The sequence below is a fragment of the Oncorhynchus keta genome, chromosome 27 (assembly GCF_023373465.1).
Source record: "Oncorhynchus keta strain PuntledgeMale-10-30-2019 chromosome 27, Oket_V2, whole genome shotgun sequence".
Taxonomy (NCBI): Eukaryota; Metazoa; Chordata; class Actinopteri; order Salmoniformes; family Salmonidae; genus Oncorhynchus; species Oncorhynchus keta.
The window spans coordinates 15,582,537-15,598,259 of NC_068447.1; the positions used below are offsets into that span (position 1 = coordinate 15,582,537).

Genomic DNA, 15,723 nt, shown 5'->3' on the forward strand with positions numbered 1-15,723 from the left:
TAATGTCCTGATTGAGGTGTTCCCCTCATTAAACAGTAACTGGTATAGTGTCTAATGTCCTGATTGAGGTGTTCCCCTCATTAAACAGTAACTGGTATAGTGTCTAATGTCCTGATTGAGGTGTTCCTCTCATTAAACAGTAACTGGTATAGTGTCTTATGTCCTGATTGAGGTGTTCCCCTCATTAAACAGTAACTGGTATAGTGTCTAATGTCCTGATTGAGGTGTTCCTCTCATTAAACAGTAACTGGTATAGTGTCTAATGTCCTGATTGAGGTGTTCCCCTCATTTAACAGTAACTGGTAGTGTCTAATGTCCTGATTGAGGTGTTCCCCTCATTTAACAGTAACTGGTATAGTGTCTAATGTCCTGATTGAGGTGTTCCTCTCATTTAACAGTAACTGGTATAGTGTCTAATGTCCTGATTGAGGTGTTCCCCTCATTTAACAGTAACTGGTATAGTGTCTAATGTCCTGATTGAGGTGTTCCCCTCATTTAACAGTAACTGGTATAGTGTCTAATGTCCTGATTGAGGTGTTCCCCTCATTTAACAGTAACTGGTATAGTGTCTAATGTCCTGATTGAGGTGTTCCTCTCATTAAACAGTAACTGGTATAGTGTCTAATGTCCTGATTGAGGTGTTCCCCTCATTTAACAGTAACTGGTATAGTGTCTAATGTCCTGATTGAGGTGTTCCTCTCATTAAACAGTAACTGGTATAGTGTCTAATGTCCTGATTGAGGTGTTCCTCTCATTAAACAGTAACTGGTATAGTGTCTTATGTCCTGATTGAGGTGTTCCCCTCATTAAACAGTAACTGGTATAGTGTCTTATGTCCTGATTGAGGTGTTTCCCTCATTTAACAGTAACTGGTATAGTGTCTTATGTCCTGATTGAGGTGTTCCTCTCATTAAACAGTAACTGGTATAGTGTCTAATGTCCTGATTGAGGTGTTCCTCTCATTAAACAGTAACTGGTATAGTGTCTTATGTCCTGATTGAGGTGTTTCCCTCATTAAACAGTAACTGGTATAGTGTCTTATGTCCTGATTGAGGTGTTCCCCTCATTTAACAGTAACTGGTATAGTGTCTTATGTCCTGATTGAGGTGTTCCTCTCATTAAACAGTAACTGGTATAGTGTCTTATGTCCTGATTGAGGTGTTCCCCTCATTAAACAGTAACTGGTATAGTGTCTTATGTCCTGATTGAGGTGTTCCTCTCATTTAACAGTAACTGGTATAGTGTCTTATGTCCTGATTGAGGTGTTCCCCTCATTAAACAGTAACTGGTATAGTGTCTTATGTCCTGATTGAGGTGTTCCCCTCATTAAACAGTAACTGGTATAGTGTCTTATGTCCTGATTGAGGTGTTCCCCTCATTTAACAGTAACTGGTATAGTGTCTAATGTCCTGATTGCGGTGTTCCTCTCATTAAACAGTAACTGGTATAGTGTCTTATGTCCTGATTGAGGTGTTCCCCTCATTAAACAGTAACTGGTATAGTGTCTAATGTCCTGATTGAGGTGTTCCCCTCATTAAACAGTAACTGGTATAGTGTCTAATGTCCTGATTGAGGTGTTCCCCTCATTAAACAGTAACTGGTATAGTGTCTAATGTCCTGATTGAGGTGTTCCTCTCATTAAACAGTAACTGGTATAGTGTCTAATGTCCTGATTGAGGTGTTCCCCTCATTAAACAGTAACTGGTATAGTGTCTAATGTCCTGATTGAGGTGTTCCCCTCATTAAACAGTAACTGGTATAGTGTCTTATGTCCTGATTGAGGTGTTCCCTCATTAAACAGTAACTGGTATAGTGTCTTATGTCCTGATTGAGGTGTTCCCCTCATTAAACAGTAACTGGTATAGTGTCTTATGTCCTGATTGAGGTGTTTCCCTCATTAAACAGTAACTGGTATAGTGTCTAATGTCCTGATTGAGGTGTTCCCCTCATTAAACAGTAACTGGTATAGTGTCTTATGTCCTGATTGAGGTGTTCCCCTCATTAAACAGTAACTGGTATAGTGTCTAATGTCCTGATTGAGGTGTTCCCCTCATTAAACAGTAACTGGTATAGTGTCTAATGTCCTGATTGAGGTGTTCCCCTCATTAAACAGTAACTGGTATAGTGTCTAATGTCCTGATTGAGGTGTTCCTCTCATTAAACAGTAACTGGTATAGTGTCTTATGTCCTGATTGAGGTGTTTCCCTCATTTAACAGTAACTGGTATAGTGTCTAATGTCCTGATTGAGGTGTTCCTCTCATTAAACAGTAACTGGTATAGTGTCTAATGTCCTGATTGAGGTGTTCCCCTCATTTAACAGTAACTGGTATAGTGTCTAATGTCCTGATTGAGGTGTTCCCCTCATTTAACAGTAACTGGTATAGTGTCTTATGTCCTGATTGAGGTGTTCCTCTCATTTAACAGTAACTGGTATAGTGTCTAATGTCCTGATTGAGGTGTTCCCCTCATTTAACAGTAACTGGTATAGTGTCTTATGTCCTGATTGAGGTGTTCCCCTCATTAAACAGTAACTGGTATAGTGTCTAATGTCCTGATTGAGGTGTTCCTCTCATTTAACAGTAACTGGTATAGTGTCTAATGTCCTGATTGAGGTGTTCCCCTCATTTAACAGTAACTGGTATAGTGTCTAATGTCCTGATTGAGGTGTTCCTCTCATTTAACAGTAACTGGTATAGTGTCTAATGTCCTGATTGAGGTGTTCCCCTCATTTAACAGTAACTGGTATAGTGTCTAATGTCCTGATTGAGGTGTTCCTCTCATTAAACAGTAACTGGTATAGTGTCTAATGTCCTGATTGAGGTGTTCCCCTCATTTAACAGTAACTGGTATAGTGTCTAATGTCCTGATTGAGGTGTTCCTCTCATTAAACAGTAACTGGTATAGTGTCTAATGTCCTGATTGAGGTGTTCCTCTCATTAAACAGTAACTGGTATAGTGTCTTATGTCCTGATTGAGGTGTTTCCCTCATTAAACAGTAACTGGTATAGTGTCTTATGTCCTGATTGAGGTGTTTCCCTCATTTAACAGTAACTGGTATAGTGTCTTATGTCCTGATTGAGGTGTTCCTCTCATTAAACAGTAACTGGTATAGTGTCTAATGTCCTGATGGAGGTGTTCCTCTCATTTAACAGTAACTGGTATAGTGTCTTATGTCCTGATTGAGGTGTTCCCCTCATTAAACAGTAACTGGTATAGTGTCTTATGTCCTGATTGAGGTGTTTCCCTCATTAAACAGTAACTGGTATAGTGTCTTATGTCCTGATTGAGGTGTTTCCCTCATTTAACAGTAACTGGTATAGTGTCTTATGTCCTGATTGAGGTGTTTCCCTCATTAAACAGTAACTGGTATAGTGTCTTATGTCCTGATTGAGGTGTTTCCCTCATTTAACAGTAACTGGTATAGTGTCTTATGTCCTGATTGAGGTGTTCCTCTCATTAAACAGTACTGGTATAGTGTCTAATGTCCTGATTGAGGTGTTCCCCTCATTAAACAGTAACTGGTATAGTGTCTTATGTCCTGATTGAGGTGTTCCTCTCATTTAACAGTAACTGGTATAGTGTCTTATGTCCTGATTGAGGTGTTCCCCTCATTAAACAGTAACTGGTATAGTGTCTTATGTCCTGATTGAGGTGTTCCCCTCATTAAACAGTAACTGGTATAGTGTCTTATGTCCTGATTGAGGTGTTCCCCTCATTTAACAGTAACTGGTATAGTGTCTAATGTCCTGATTGAGGTGTTCCTCTCATTAAACAGTAACTGGTATAGTGTCTTATGTCCTGATTGAGGTGTTCCCCTCATTAAACAGTAACTGGTATAGTGTCTAATGTCCTGATTGAGGTGTTCCCCTCATTAAACAGTAACTGGTATAGTGTCTAATGTCCTGATTGAGGTGTTCCCCTCATTAAACAGTAACTGGTATAGTGTCTAATGTCCTGATTGAGGTGTTCCTCTCATTAAACAGTAACTGGTATAGTGTCTAATGTCCTGATTGAGGTGTTCCCCTCATTAAACAGTAACTGGTATAGTGTCTAATGTCCTGATTGAGGTGTTCTCCTCATTAAACAGTAACTGGTATAGTGTCTAATGTCCTGATTGAGGTGTTCCTCTCATTAAACAGTAACTGGTATAGTGTCTAATGTCCTGATTGAGGTGTTCCCTCATTAAACAGTAACTGGTATAGTGTCTTATGTCCTGATTGAGGTGTTCCTCTCATTTAACAGTAACTGGTATAGTGTCTAATGTCCTGATTGAGGTGTTCTCCTCATTAAACAGTAACTGGTATAGTGTCTAATGTCCTGATTGAGGTGTTCCCCTCATTTAACAGTAACTGGTATAGTGTCTAATGTCCTGATTGAGGTGTTCCCCTCATTTAACAGTAACTGGTATAGTGTCTAATGTCCTGATTGAGGTGTTCCCCTCATTTAACAGTAACTGGTATAGTGTCTAATGTCCTGATTGAGGTGTTCCTCTCATTTAACAGTAACTGGTATAGTGTCTAATGTCCTGATTGAGGTGTTCCCCTCATTTAACAGTAACTGGTATAGTGTCTAATGTCCTGATTGAGGTGTTCCCCTCATTTAACAGTAACTGGTATAGTGTCTAATGTCCTGATTGAGGTGTTCCCCTCATTTAACAGTAACTGGTATAGTGTCTTGGGTCCTGATTGAGGTGTTCCTCTCATTTAACAGTAACTGGTATAGTGTCTTATGTCCTGATTGAGGTGTTCCCCTCATTTAACAGTAACTGGTATAGTGTCTAATGTCCTGATTGAGGTGTTCCCCTCATTTAACAGTAACTGGTATAGTGTCTAATGTCCTGATTGAGGTGTTCCCCTCATTTAACAGTAACTGGTATAGTGTCTTGGGTCCTGATTGAGGTGTTCCTCTCATTTAACAGTAACTGGTATAGTGTCTTATGTCCTGATTGAGGTGTTCCCCTCATTTAACAGTAACTGGTATAGTGTCTAATGTCCTGATTGAGGTGTTCCCCTCATTTAACAGTAACTGGTATAGTGTCTTGGGTCCTGATTGAGGTGTTCCTCTCATTTAACAGTAACTGGTATAGTGTCTTATGTCCTGATTGAGGTGTTCCTCTCATTTAACAGTAACTGGTATAGTGTCTAATGTCCTGATTGAGGTGTTCCTCTCATTTAACAGTAACTGGTATAGTGTCTAATGTCCTGATTGAGGTGTTCCTCTCATTTAACAGTAACTGGTATAGTGTCTAATGTCCTGATTGAGGTGTTCCCCTCATTTAACAGTAACTGGTATAGTGTCTAATGTCCTGATTGAGGTGTTCCCCTCATTTAACAGTAACTGGTATAGTGTCTTGGGTCCTGATTGAGGTGTTCCTCTCATTTAACAGTAACTGGTATAGTGTCTTATGTCCTGATTGAGGTGTTCCTCTCATTTAACAGTAACTGGTATAGTGTCTAATGTCCTGATTGAGGTGTTCCTCTCATTTAACAGTAACTGGTATAGTGTCTAATGTCCTGATTGAGGTGTTCCTCTCATTTAACAGTAACTGGTATAGTGTCTAATGTCCTGATTGAGGTGTTCCCCTCATTAAACAGTAACTGGTATAGTGTCTAATGTCCTGATTGAGGTGTTTCCCTCATTAAACAGTAACTGGTATAGTGTCTAATGTCCTGATTGAGGTGTTCCTCTCATTAAACAGTAACTGGTATAGTGTCTTATGTCCTGATTGAGGTGTTCCTCTCATTAAACAGTAACTGGTATAGTGTCTAATGTCCTGATTGAGGTGTTCCTCTCATTAAACAGTAACTGGTATAGTGTCTAATGTCCTGATTGAGGTGTTCCCCTCATTTAACAGTAACTGGTATAGTGTCTAATGTCCTGATTGAGGTGTTCCTCTCATTAAACAGTAACTGGTATAGTGTCTAATGTCCTGATTGAGGTGTTCCCCTCATTAAACAGTAACTGGTATAGTGTCTAATGTCCTGATTGAGGTGTTCCTCTCATTAAACAGTAACTGGTATAGTGTCTTATGTCCTGATTGAGGTGTTCCTCTCATTAAACAGTAACTGGTATAGTGTCTAATGTCCTGATTGAGGTGTTCCCCTCATTAAACAGTAACTGGTATAGTGTCTAATGTCCTGATTGAGGTGTTCCTCTCATTAAACAGTAACTGGTATAGTGTCTTATGTCCTGATTGAGGTGTTCCTCTCATTAAACAGTAACTGGTATAGTGTCTAATGTCCTGATTGAGGTGTTCCCCTCATTAAACAGTAACTGGTATAGTGTCTTATGTCCTGATTGAGGTGTTCCTCTCATTTAACAGTAACTGGTATAGTGTCTAATGTCCTGATTGAGGTGTTCCCCTCATTAAACAGTAACTGGTATAGTGTCTAATGTCCTGATTGAGGTGTTCCTCTCATTAAACAGTAACTGGTATAGTGTCTAATGTCCTGATTGAGGTGTTCCCCTCATTAAACAGTAACTGGTATAGTGTCTAATGTCCTGATTGAGGTGTTCCCCTCATTAAACAGTAACTGGTATAGTGTCTAATGTCCTGATTGAGGTGTTCCCCTCATTTAACAGTAACTGGTATAGTGTCTAATGTCCTGATTGAGGTGTTCCCCTCATTAAACAGTAACTGGTATAGTGTCTAATGTCCTGATTGAGGTGTTCCTCTCATTAAACAGTAACTGGTATAGTGTCTTATGTCCTGATTGAGGTGTTCCCCTCATTTAACAGTAACTGGTATAGTGTCTTATGTCCTGATTGAGGTGTTCCTCTCATTAAACAGTAACTGGTATAGTGTCTAATGTCCTGATTGAGGTGTTCCCCTCATTTAACAGTAACTGGTATAGTGTCTAATGTCCTGATTGAGGTGTTCCTCTCATTAAACAGTAACTGGTATAGTGTCTAATGTCCTGATTGAGGTGTTCCTCTCATTAAACAGTTACTGGTATAGTGTCTAATGTCCTGATTGAGGTGTTCCCCTCATTTAACAGTAACTGGTATAGTGTCTAATGTCCTGATTGAGGTGTTCCCCTCATTTAACAGTAACTGGTATAGTGTCTAATGTCCTGATTGAGGTGTTCCCCTCATTTAACAGTAACTCGTATAGTGTCTAATGTCCTGATTGAGGTGTTCCCCTCATTTAACAGTAACTGGTATAGTGTCTAATGTCCTGATTGAGGTGTTCCCCTCATTTAACAGTAACTGGTATAGTGTCTAATGTCCTGATTGAGGTGTTCCTCTCATTTAACAGTAACTGGTATAGTGTCTAATGTCCTGATTGAGGTGTTCCCCTCATTTAACAGTAACTGGTATAGTGTCTAATGTCCTGATTGAGGTGTTCCCTCATTTAACAGTAACTGGTATAGTGTCTTGGGTCCTGATTGAGGTGTTCCCCTCATTTAACAGTAACTGGTATAGTGTCTTGGGTCCTGATTGAGGTGTTCCCCTCATTTAACAGTAACTGGTATAGTGTCTTGGGTCCTGATTGAGGTGTTCCCCTCATTAAACAGTAACTGGTATAGTGTCTAATGTCCTGATTGAGGTGTTCCTCTCATTAAACAGTAACTGGTATAGTGTCTAATGTCCTGATTGAGGTGTTCCTCTCATTTAACAGTAACTGGTATAGTGTCTAATGTCCTGATTGAGGTGTTCCCCTCATTAAACAGTAACTGGTATAGTGTCTAATGTCCTGATTGAGGTGTTCCCCTCATTTAACAGTAACTGGTATAGTCAGGAAGCAGTGCCATTTTAGCTAACCCTAGTTAGCAGGTGTTACAACAATATACAATATACAGTCATGTCCACAAATACACTACAGTCATGTCCACAAAAACAGTGAATACTATGGTATGTAAATATAGTAATGCTACTGTATTTAGACAATAGTATTTTTTTAGGGCAAATTAAACACTAATTACTCTAATATTATCTGTTGAATTGGGATGATTTATTTCACTGCAGATGTATTCAAATACATGTATTTCAATGGATGTCATATGGCACGTTGTTGACATACTCCCGGATAACACACACGCTGTCTGACTACAACTCATCATAGCAACCAGAGACAACCAACTGCACCGTCCTGCTTCAGGAGAAGAAAAACTGTGCAGTGAGCATGTTGTCTGTATTTCCTTCCAAAGCAGGTTCAGCATTGTGTTTAGAAAGGTCCATGAGGTAGAACATAAGAAGCAACACCCAGGTCACTGACTTGACTGTGTGAGCGAGTGAGTGAGTGAGTGAGTGAGTGAGTGAGTGACTGAGTGAGTGACTGAGTGAGTGACTGAGTGAGTGACTGAGTGAGAGAGTAACCGACCGACCAAACCTAATTACTTACTTGGCACTCCGGTACCGCTTGCCATGCGGCAGCAGAGAGAACAGTCTATGACTAGGGTGGCTGGAGTCTTTGGCAATTTTTAGGCGCTCCCTCTGACACCGCCTGGTATAGAGGTCCTAGATGGCAGGAAGCTTGGCCCCGGTGATGTACTGGGCCGTACGCACTACCCTCAGTAGTGCCTTGTGGTCGGAGGCTGAGCAGTTGCCATACCAGGCAGTAATGCAATCCGTCAAAATGCTCTCGATGGTGCAGCTGTAAAAGCTTTTGAGGATCTGAGGACCCATGCCAAATCTTTTCAGTCCCCTGAGGGGGAATAGGTTTTGTCGTGCCCTCTTCACAACTGTCTTGGTGTGCTTGGACCATGTTAGTTTGTTGGTGATGTGGACGCCAAGGAACTTGAAGCACTCACCCTGCTCCACTACAGCCCCGTCGATGAGAATGGTGGCGTGCCCGGTCCTCCTTTTCCTGTCACATTGAGGGAGAGATTGTTGTCCTGGCACCACATGGTCAGGTCTCTGACCTCCTCCCTATAGGCTGTTTCATCGTTGTCGGTGATCAGGCCTACCACTGTTGTCATCAGCAAACTTAATGATGGCCATGCAGTCATGAGTGAACAGGGAGTACAGGAGGGGTCTGAGCATGCACCCCTGAGCTTTGTATCATGCCTGCCTAAGGGTTTGTAATGTCCTTTATAAGGCAGAAGGTATAATTCCTGACCTGTTACTTTGTACAATACTGTGGTATTCTCAGGCTCTCTGGTACTGTGGTCTCCTCATATAGTCTCCTAGTTGTTTATTGGACCCAAAGCCGACTCGAGGTTTTATACCTTTTGCAGATTCGGCTGCCAGAAAAACTTTTATGATGAAACGTGAAGCAGAAAAAGGGAGGTGAAGACTAACAGTGCTGGTGTTTTCTTTAAACCGCTGTTTTACTTAGCAAACCAACGTCCAAAAAGCAGATTTGGCTGTCATTAGAAATATGAAAGGGGAGGTGAAGTGGGGGAGTGTGTGTGTGTGTGTGTGTGTGTGTGTGTGTGTGTGTGTGTGTGTGTGTGTGTGTGTGTGTGTGTGTGTGTGTGTGTGTGTGTGTGTGTGTGTGTGTGTGTGTGTGTGTGTGTGTGTGTGTGTGTGTGTGTGTGTGTGTGTGTGTGTGTGCGCATGTATATGCGCAAGACTGTGTTCGTGTGTCCAGGGCTGCACACATACTATGCATGTATGCGCATGTGAGAATGATAGTGTGTATGAATGAGTGTGTGAGAATGATAGTGTGTATGAATGACTGTGTGCGCATTTGCATCTCACTTTGCCAAGAATTAATAGTTTTGCAACCACGAAATCTTGAAAACATATCAAAACCTTTTTAAATGATCTGGTGTTGAGTGAGGGGCTGGGAGGCTTACGCTGGGGTTTGGAGAGATAGGGCGATGGATGTGTTTTTAATTCATCTATGCACCGGCACGCCTCGATGCAATCTCCCCCGTCCCCCTCGGATTTGGACTGAGCCAGGCCGGACTGGACTGCTCCCTCGCTTTCTTTCTCTTCCTCCCATCTCTCTTTCTTTCTCTCCCCACCTCTCTCTCTCTGGGCTGATCTATTCCCGACTCCCCCTCTCTGAGCCAATGAAACACTGTAATTACAAAACAGAATGTCCACGCCAGCATCCAATAGCTCGGGCCAAACGAGTCCCTGGTTGCCGTGGAGACAGCAGGCATTCTGTTTTGCGTGTTGTCACAGGGCAGCGTGGCGTTGAGAAATGTGGGATGGACCCCAAAAACAATGTTTGGCGGGACTGGAGGGATCCCAACCCCTCTGTTTCTCCTCACAACTCACACCTACTGATGTACACTGGAAGAATCCTAGGAAGAGGGAGGGAGGGAGAAGGAGAGGGGGGGAGGGAGAAGGATAGGGGGGAGGGAGATAGAGACGGGGATGGAGAGATGGCTTTCATCACTTCACAAGATCTCCCTGTCTCACCAGAGAGAGAGAGAGAGTGAGAGAGAGGCCTTTAGTCTCCACAACATACATTTAGCTCCATATCCATCATCTCAGCAGTGTATATGTTGACAGAGAGCTCTACAGTGCATTACTGGGTGAAGTAGCATTTTCACGTTCACTGAAGGAGATGACGGTAGTTTCAACGTGCTACAGTGATTACAATATCTACCAGGAGGTCTACCCCTCCTCACTCCCTCTCTCTCTCTCTCTCCTTTCCTCTGTCTCTGTGTTTCAGGGAATGTGATTCTGTCCCAGGCACCTAGGGCGTGCTATAAGAGGGTATTACCATTCAGAGACTAGTGTATCACAGCTTAGTGAGTGATCTGAGGGATTTCCTGCTCACCGACGCTTACACATTCTTTCTAAATTGCTCTTTGCCAGGTGGGGGGGGGATTAGATACTCACACACACATAGACAGTCACTCTCTCTCACACACACACACACACACACACACACACACACACACACACACACACACACACACACACACACACACACACACACACACACACACACACACACACACACACACACACACACACACACACACACACACACACACACACACACACACACACATACACACCTGAGATGTCCAGTCCAGAGAGTCGGATTAGGGGTGTCAGTGCAGTGTGTGAGTGCCAGGGAGAGAAGAACAGAGCAGGCCTTAGTAGCAGGGTCTGGGACACTGCCAGCCAGGTAATATGAGATACATACTTTCCCATCTTACACCTGGGGGTACCAGCCTGGTGCTAATGGCTCTGAGAGAACCTCTATCACTGCATGTTACACACACACACACATGCTGTATCTTCTCTCTCTCTGTGGAAATGCCCTGTAAAGTCTCTGAAAGATGTTCCATCAAACCCTTAAAACATTCACACCATCTCCTCTGAGCCCCAGGCTTGTTAAAATGCCCGATAACAAGTTCAAATAGACGGACACACGCACACAGACAGACCTTGGAAGTTGAATTAAACAAGGGTAGCCTGGTTTCACATGGCGCTGATGACTACCCAGCAGCAGTAGCACGGCTCCATGGCAACACAACCTGTTAATGTAATCAGCACTAGCAGTCTGACACTCTGACAGCCAGCTCAGAGTGAGACTCTAGACACTACAATGTGGAGAAATGTCCAAAGAATGTTGATGTTAGGCAGTGAGGATTGATACCTGTACAGTATATGCCCAATAACAACAGAGAACCCTGTGGTCTGTGGTACATACTGTGGGTTCATATAGCTAATATACTGGAATAAAGAAGTGGATATCTCTCTGTCGCTCTCTCTATCTCTCTCCCTCTGTCTCTTTCTCTGTCTCTGTCTATGTCACTCTCTCTTTCTCTGTCTTTCTCTGCCTCACTCTGTCTCTCTCCTCTCTTTCTGTGTTTCTGTCTCTCTCCTCTCTTTCTGTGTTTCTGTCTCTCTCCTCTCTTTCTGTGTTTCTGTCTCTCTCCTCTCTTTCTGTGTTTCTGTCTATCTTTCTCTGTCTTTCTCTGCCTCACTCTGTCTCTCCTCTCTTTCTGTGTTTCTGTCTCTCTCCTCTCTTTCTGTGTTTCTGTCTGTCTTTCTCTGTCTTTCTGTGCCTCACTCTGTCTCTACTCTCTTTCTGTGTTTCTGTCTCTCTCCTCTCTTTCTGTGTTTCTGTCTCTCTCCTCTCTTTCTGTGTTTCTGTCTATCTTTCTTTTTCTGTCTTTCTGTCTCTCCTCTCTTTCTGTGTTTCTGTCTCTCTCCTCTCTTTCTGTCTTTCTGTCTGTCTTTCTCTTTCTTTCTGTCTTTCTGTCTGTCTTTCTCTTTCTGTCTGTCTATCTACATGTCTTTCTGTCTGTCTTTCTCTTTCTGTCTTGCTGTCTGTCTTTCTCTTTCTGTCTCTGTCTGTCCATCTACATGTCTTTCTGTCTGTCTTTCTCTTTCTGTCTTTCTGTCTGTCTTTCTGTCTCTGTCTGTCCATCTACATGTCTTTCTGTCTGTCTTTCTCTTTCTGTCTCTGTCTGTCCATCTACATGTCTTTCTGTCTCTCCTTTCTCTCTGTCTGTCCATCTACATGTCTTTCTGTCTGTCTTTCTCTTTCTGTCTTTCTGTCTGTCTTTCTGTCTCTGTCTGTCCATCTACATGTCTTTCTGTCTCTCCTTTCTCTCTGTCTGTCCATCTACATGTCTTTCTGTCTCTGTCTGTCCATCTACATGTCTTTCTGTCTCTGTCTGTCCATCTACATGTCTTTCTGTCTCTCCTTTCTCTCTGTCTTATTTTATGCTGTGGTTGTGACATTGTAGCCTTCTTCATGCCCGACACGATTGTTCAATAAGAGCTAGTTTAATCTGAGCCCTCCTATCTCTCTCTCTCCCAGGTGGATGCGTTGCGTGTTCGTCTGGAAGAGAAGGAGTCCTTCCTCAGTATGAAGACCCAGCAGCTCCAGGACCTGACGGAGGAGAAGGACACGCTGGCCGGAGAGATCCGGGACATGAAGGATATGCTGGATGTTAAGGAGAGGAAGGTCAACATCCTGCAGAAGAAGGTGTGTGTGTGAATGTGACTAGCTGTTTTCCAATAGTGTTAATTACAACTAATTAGTCCGCTAGTTTGGGGAGTCACCACTGAGTATGACCCCGGAGACATCCTTCTCTCAGCACACACACACACACACACACACACACACACACACACACACACACACACACACACACACACACACACACACACACACACACACACACACACACACACACACACACACACACACACACACACACGGATAACACACACGGGATACACACACACACACACACACACACACACACACACACACACACACACACACACACACACACACACACACACACACACACACACACACACACACACACACACACACACACACACACACACACACACACTCAGATGCATACACACACACACACACACACACGGATAAGCACACACTCAGATGCATACGCACACGCACACGGAAACACACACGCTACCTGAAGTGTAGGTTGAAGAGGAAGCCAGTCAAACGATGTACCCTTAGGAGAGGAAGTCGGCCCTGTGAGAAGGTCTCATACTTATACAACTGTTTATGACTTTATTCAATTGAATTAAGTGACTACAGTATTTGTTGACATCACATCATCACTAATGCTGATGGGTCCCTGACAGGACAGAGAAGAAAGGCGCACTCATATCCATCCTAGTTTGATATAAATGAGCTCGTTAGGCAGTGGGCGTGAGACAGAGCCCATGGGTCGAAGGTAAGAGGCTAATTAGGAATGGCTACATCAGATAGTGACTAAAGGGCATCTTTACTCATACATAAGGCATGGACAGGAACCCCCCAACCTCTATTAACCCCATTAAACACAGCAAGGGAAAGCGACGGAGGAGGAAAGAGGCAGAAGAGGGAGAGTAGAGAGGAACCTTTACGTGTGTGTAATTGGCCCATAGAGGACAGAAACACACACCAGGTGGCCATGGGTCTGTCTGCAGAATGAACCTTATAAAAGCTTCTGAAGCCATGCATGTGTGTGTGTGTGAGGAGTGACATCACAGCGACATGTTTAGACAATGTTGTGTACAGTAGCCCTGTGAAGGCACAGATAGACTGACTTAGCCCAGACTAAAGAACTTGTCCTAGGTGTTCCATTACTCCCTGACTAAACACTCTGCACTGCATAGGAGGAGCCCTGCCTTCTGATTGGTTTGCCAAACTTCCTGGTTCCCATAGATCCATGAGGGCTGTAATTTACAGTATGGTCCCTGGGGGCGGGTCAGAGAGAAGCTGAGGGTCACTGCTAATTTCCTCCCCTTCTCTGGGGTCCATCATTCATAATTGGCCCCTGGTGAAAGACTCTTCTTCCCTGAAATAAAGCAACAGGAGAGGAATAGAAGAGGCCTTTACCTACCCTAACATGTCCCCACCTTATTGATTGACTGACTGAATGGCCGGCTGACTGAATGGCCGACTGACTGAATGGCAGACTGACTGACGGAATGGTCAACAGACTGAATGGCTGACTGACTGACTGACTGACTGACTGAAAGGCTGACTGAATAGCTGGCTGGCTAACTGACTGAATAGCTTACTGACTGAATGGCTTACTGACTGGCTGACTGTTTGACTGACTGACTGACTGAATAGCTGGCTGCCTGACTGAATAGCTGGCTGACTGACTGAATAGCTGGCTGACTGACTGAATGACTGGCTGAATGACTGGCTGACTGGCTGAATGACTGGCTTACTGACTGGCTGACTGACTGAATGGATGACTGAATGGCTGACTGACCAACTGAATGGCTGACTGACCGGCTGACTTGCTGACCGAATGGCTGAATGGTTGAATGGCCTATTGGCTGAACGGCTTGCTGACTGGCTGGCTAGCTGATTGAGCGGCTGGCTGATTGAGTGGCTGGCTGGCTGACTGACTGGCTGAATGGCTGACTGACTGAATGGCTGACTGACTTGCTGACTGACCAGCTGACTGACCGGCTGGCTGACCGACTGACTGAATGGCTGACCGACTGAATAGCTGACTGACTGTCTGGCTGACTGTCTGACTGACCGGCTGACTGAATGGCTGACTGACTGTTTGGCTGGCTGAATGACTGGCTGGCTGACCGACTGACTGAACGGCTTGCTGACTGACTGACTGGCTGACTGACCGACTGAATGGCTGACTGACTGAACGGCTGACTGACCGGCTGACCGACTTAATGACTGACCGACTGACCGACTGGCTGAATGGCTGACTGACTGTCTGACTTCTTAATTTTTTGGGGCTGTTTGACTGACCTGAATGGCTGATTGACTGACTGGCTGACCAATTGACTGACTGGCTGAATGGCTGACTGACTGACTGGCTGACTAGCTGACTTGCTGACTGACCAACTGGCTGATTGGCTGACCGACTGACTGACTGAATGGCTGGCTGACTGACTGTCGGACTTTTTAACGTTTTTGTTTAACTAGGCTGACTGACTTGCTGACTAAATGGCTGACTGACTGGCTGGCTGAATAACTGACTGAAGGGCTGGCTGACTGACCGGCTGACTGACTGACTGAATGGCTGACTGGCCGACGAACTGAGTGACTGACTGAGTGACTAAATGATTGAATGACTTGCTGGCTGACCAACTGAATAGCTTGCTGACTGACCGACTGACCGAATGGGGCGGCAGGGTAGCCTAGTGGTTAGGTTAGGACTAGTAACCGGAAGGTTGCAAGTTCAAATCCCCGAGCTGAATGTACAAATCTGTCGTTCTGCCCCTGAACAGGCCCACTGTTCCAAGCCGTCATTGAAAATAAGAATTTGTTCTTAACTGACTTTCCTGGTTAAAGGCTAAATGGCTAAAGGATAAATAAAATAAAATAAATGGCTGATTGGCTGACT

The 15,723-nt window shown here is 43.8% G+C and overlaps 1 protein-coding gene across 3 annotated transcripts in view; it reads left to right on the top strand.

Moving 5' to 3' along the window:
* LOC118378578 (ERC protein 2-like) overlaps window positions 1–15,723 on the top strand; it is a 613,000-nt gene that overhangs the window by 131,752 nt on the left and 465,525 nt on the right. For all 3 annotated transcript variants that reach the window (XM_052481811.1, XM_052481812.1, XM_052481813.1), the window contains one exon: window positions 12,687–12,854. In XM_052481811.1, coding sequence (XP_052337771.1) covers window positions 12,687–12,854 — 168 coding nt within the window. The remainder of the gene's footprint in view (window positions 1–12,686; window positions 12,855–15,723) is intronic.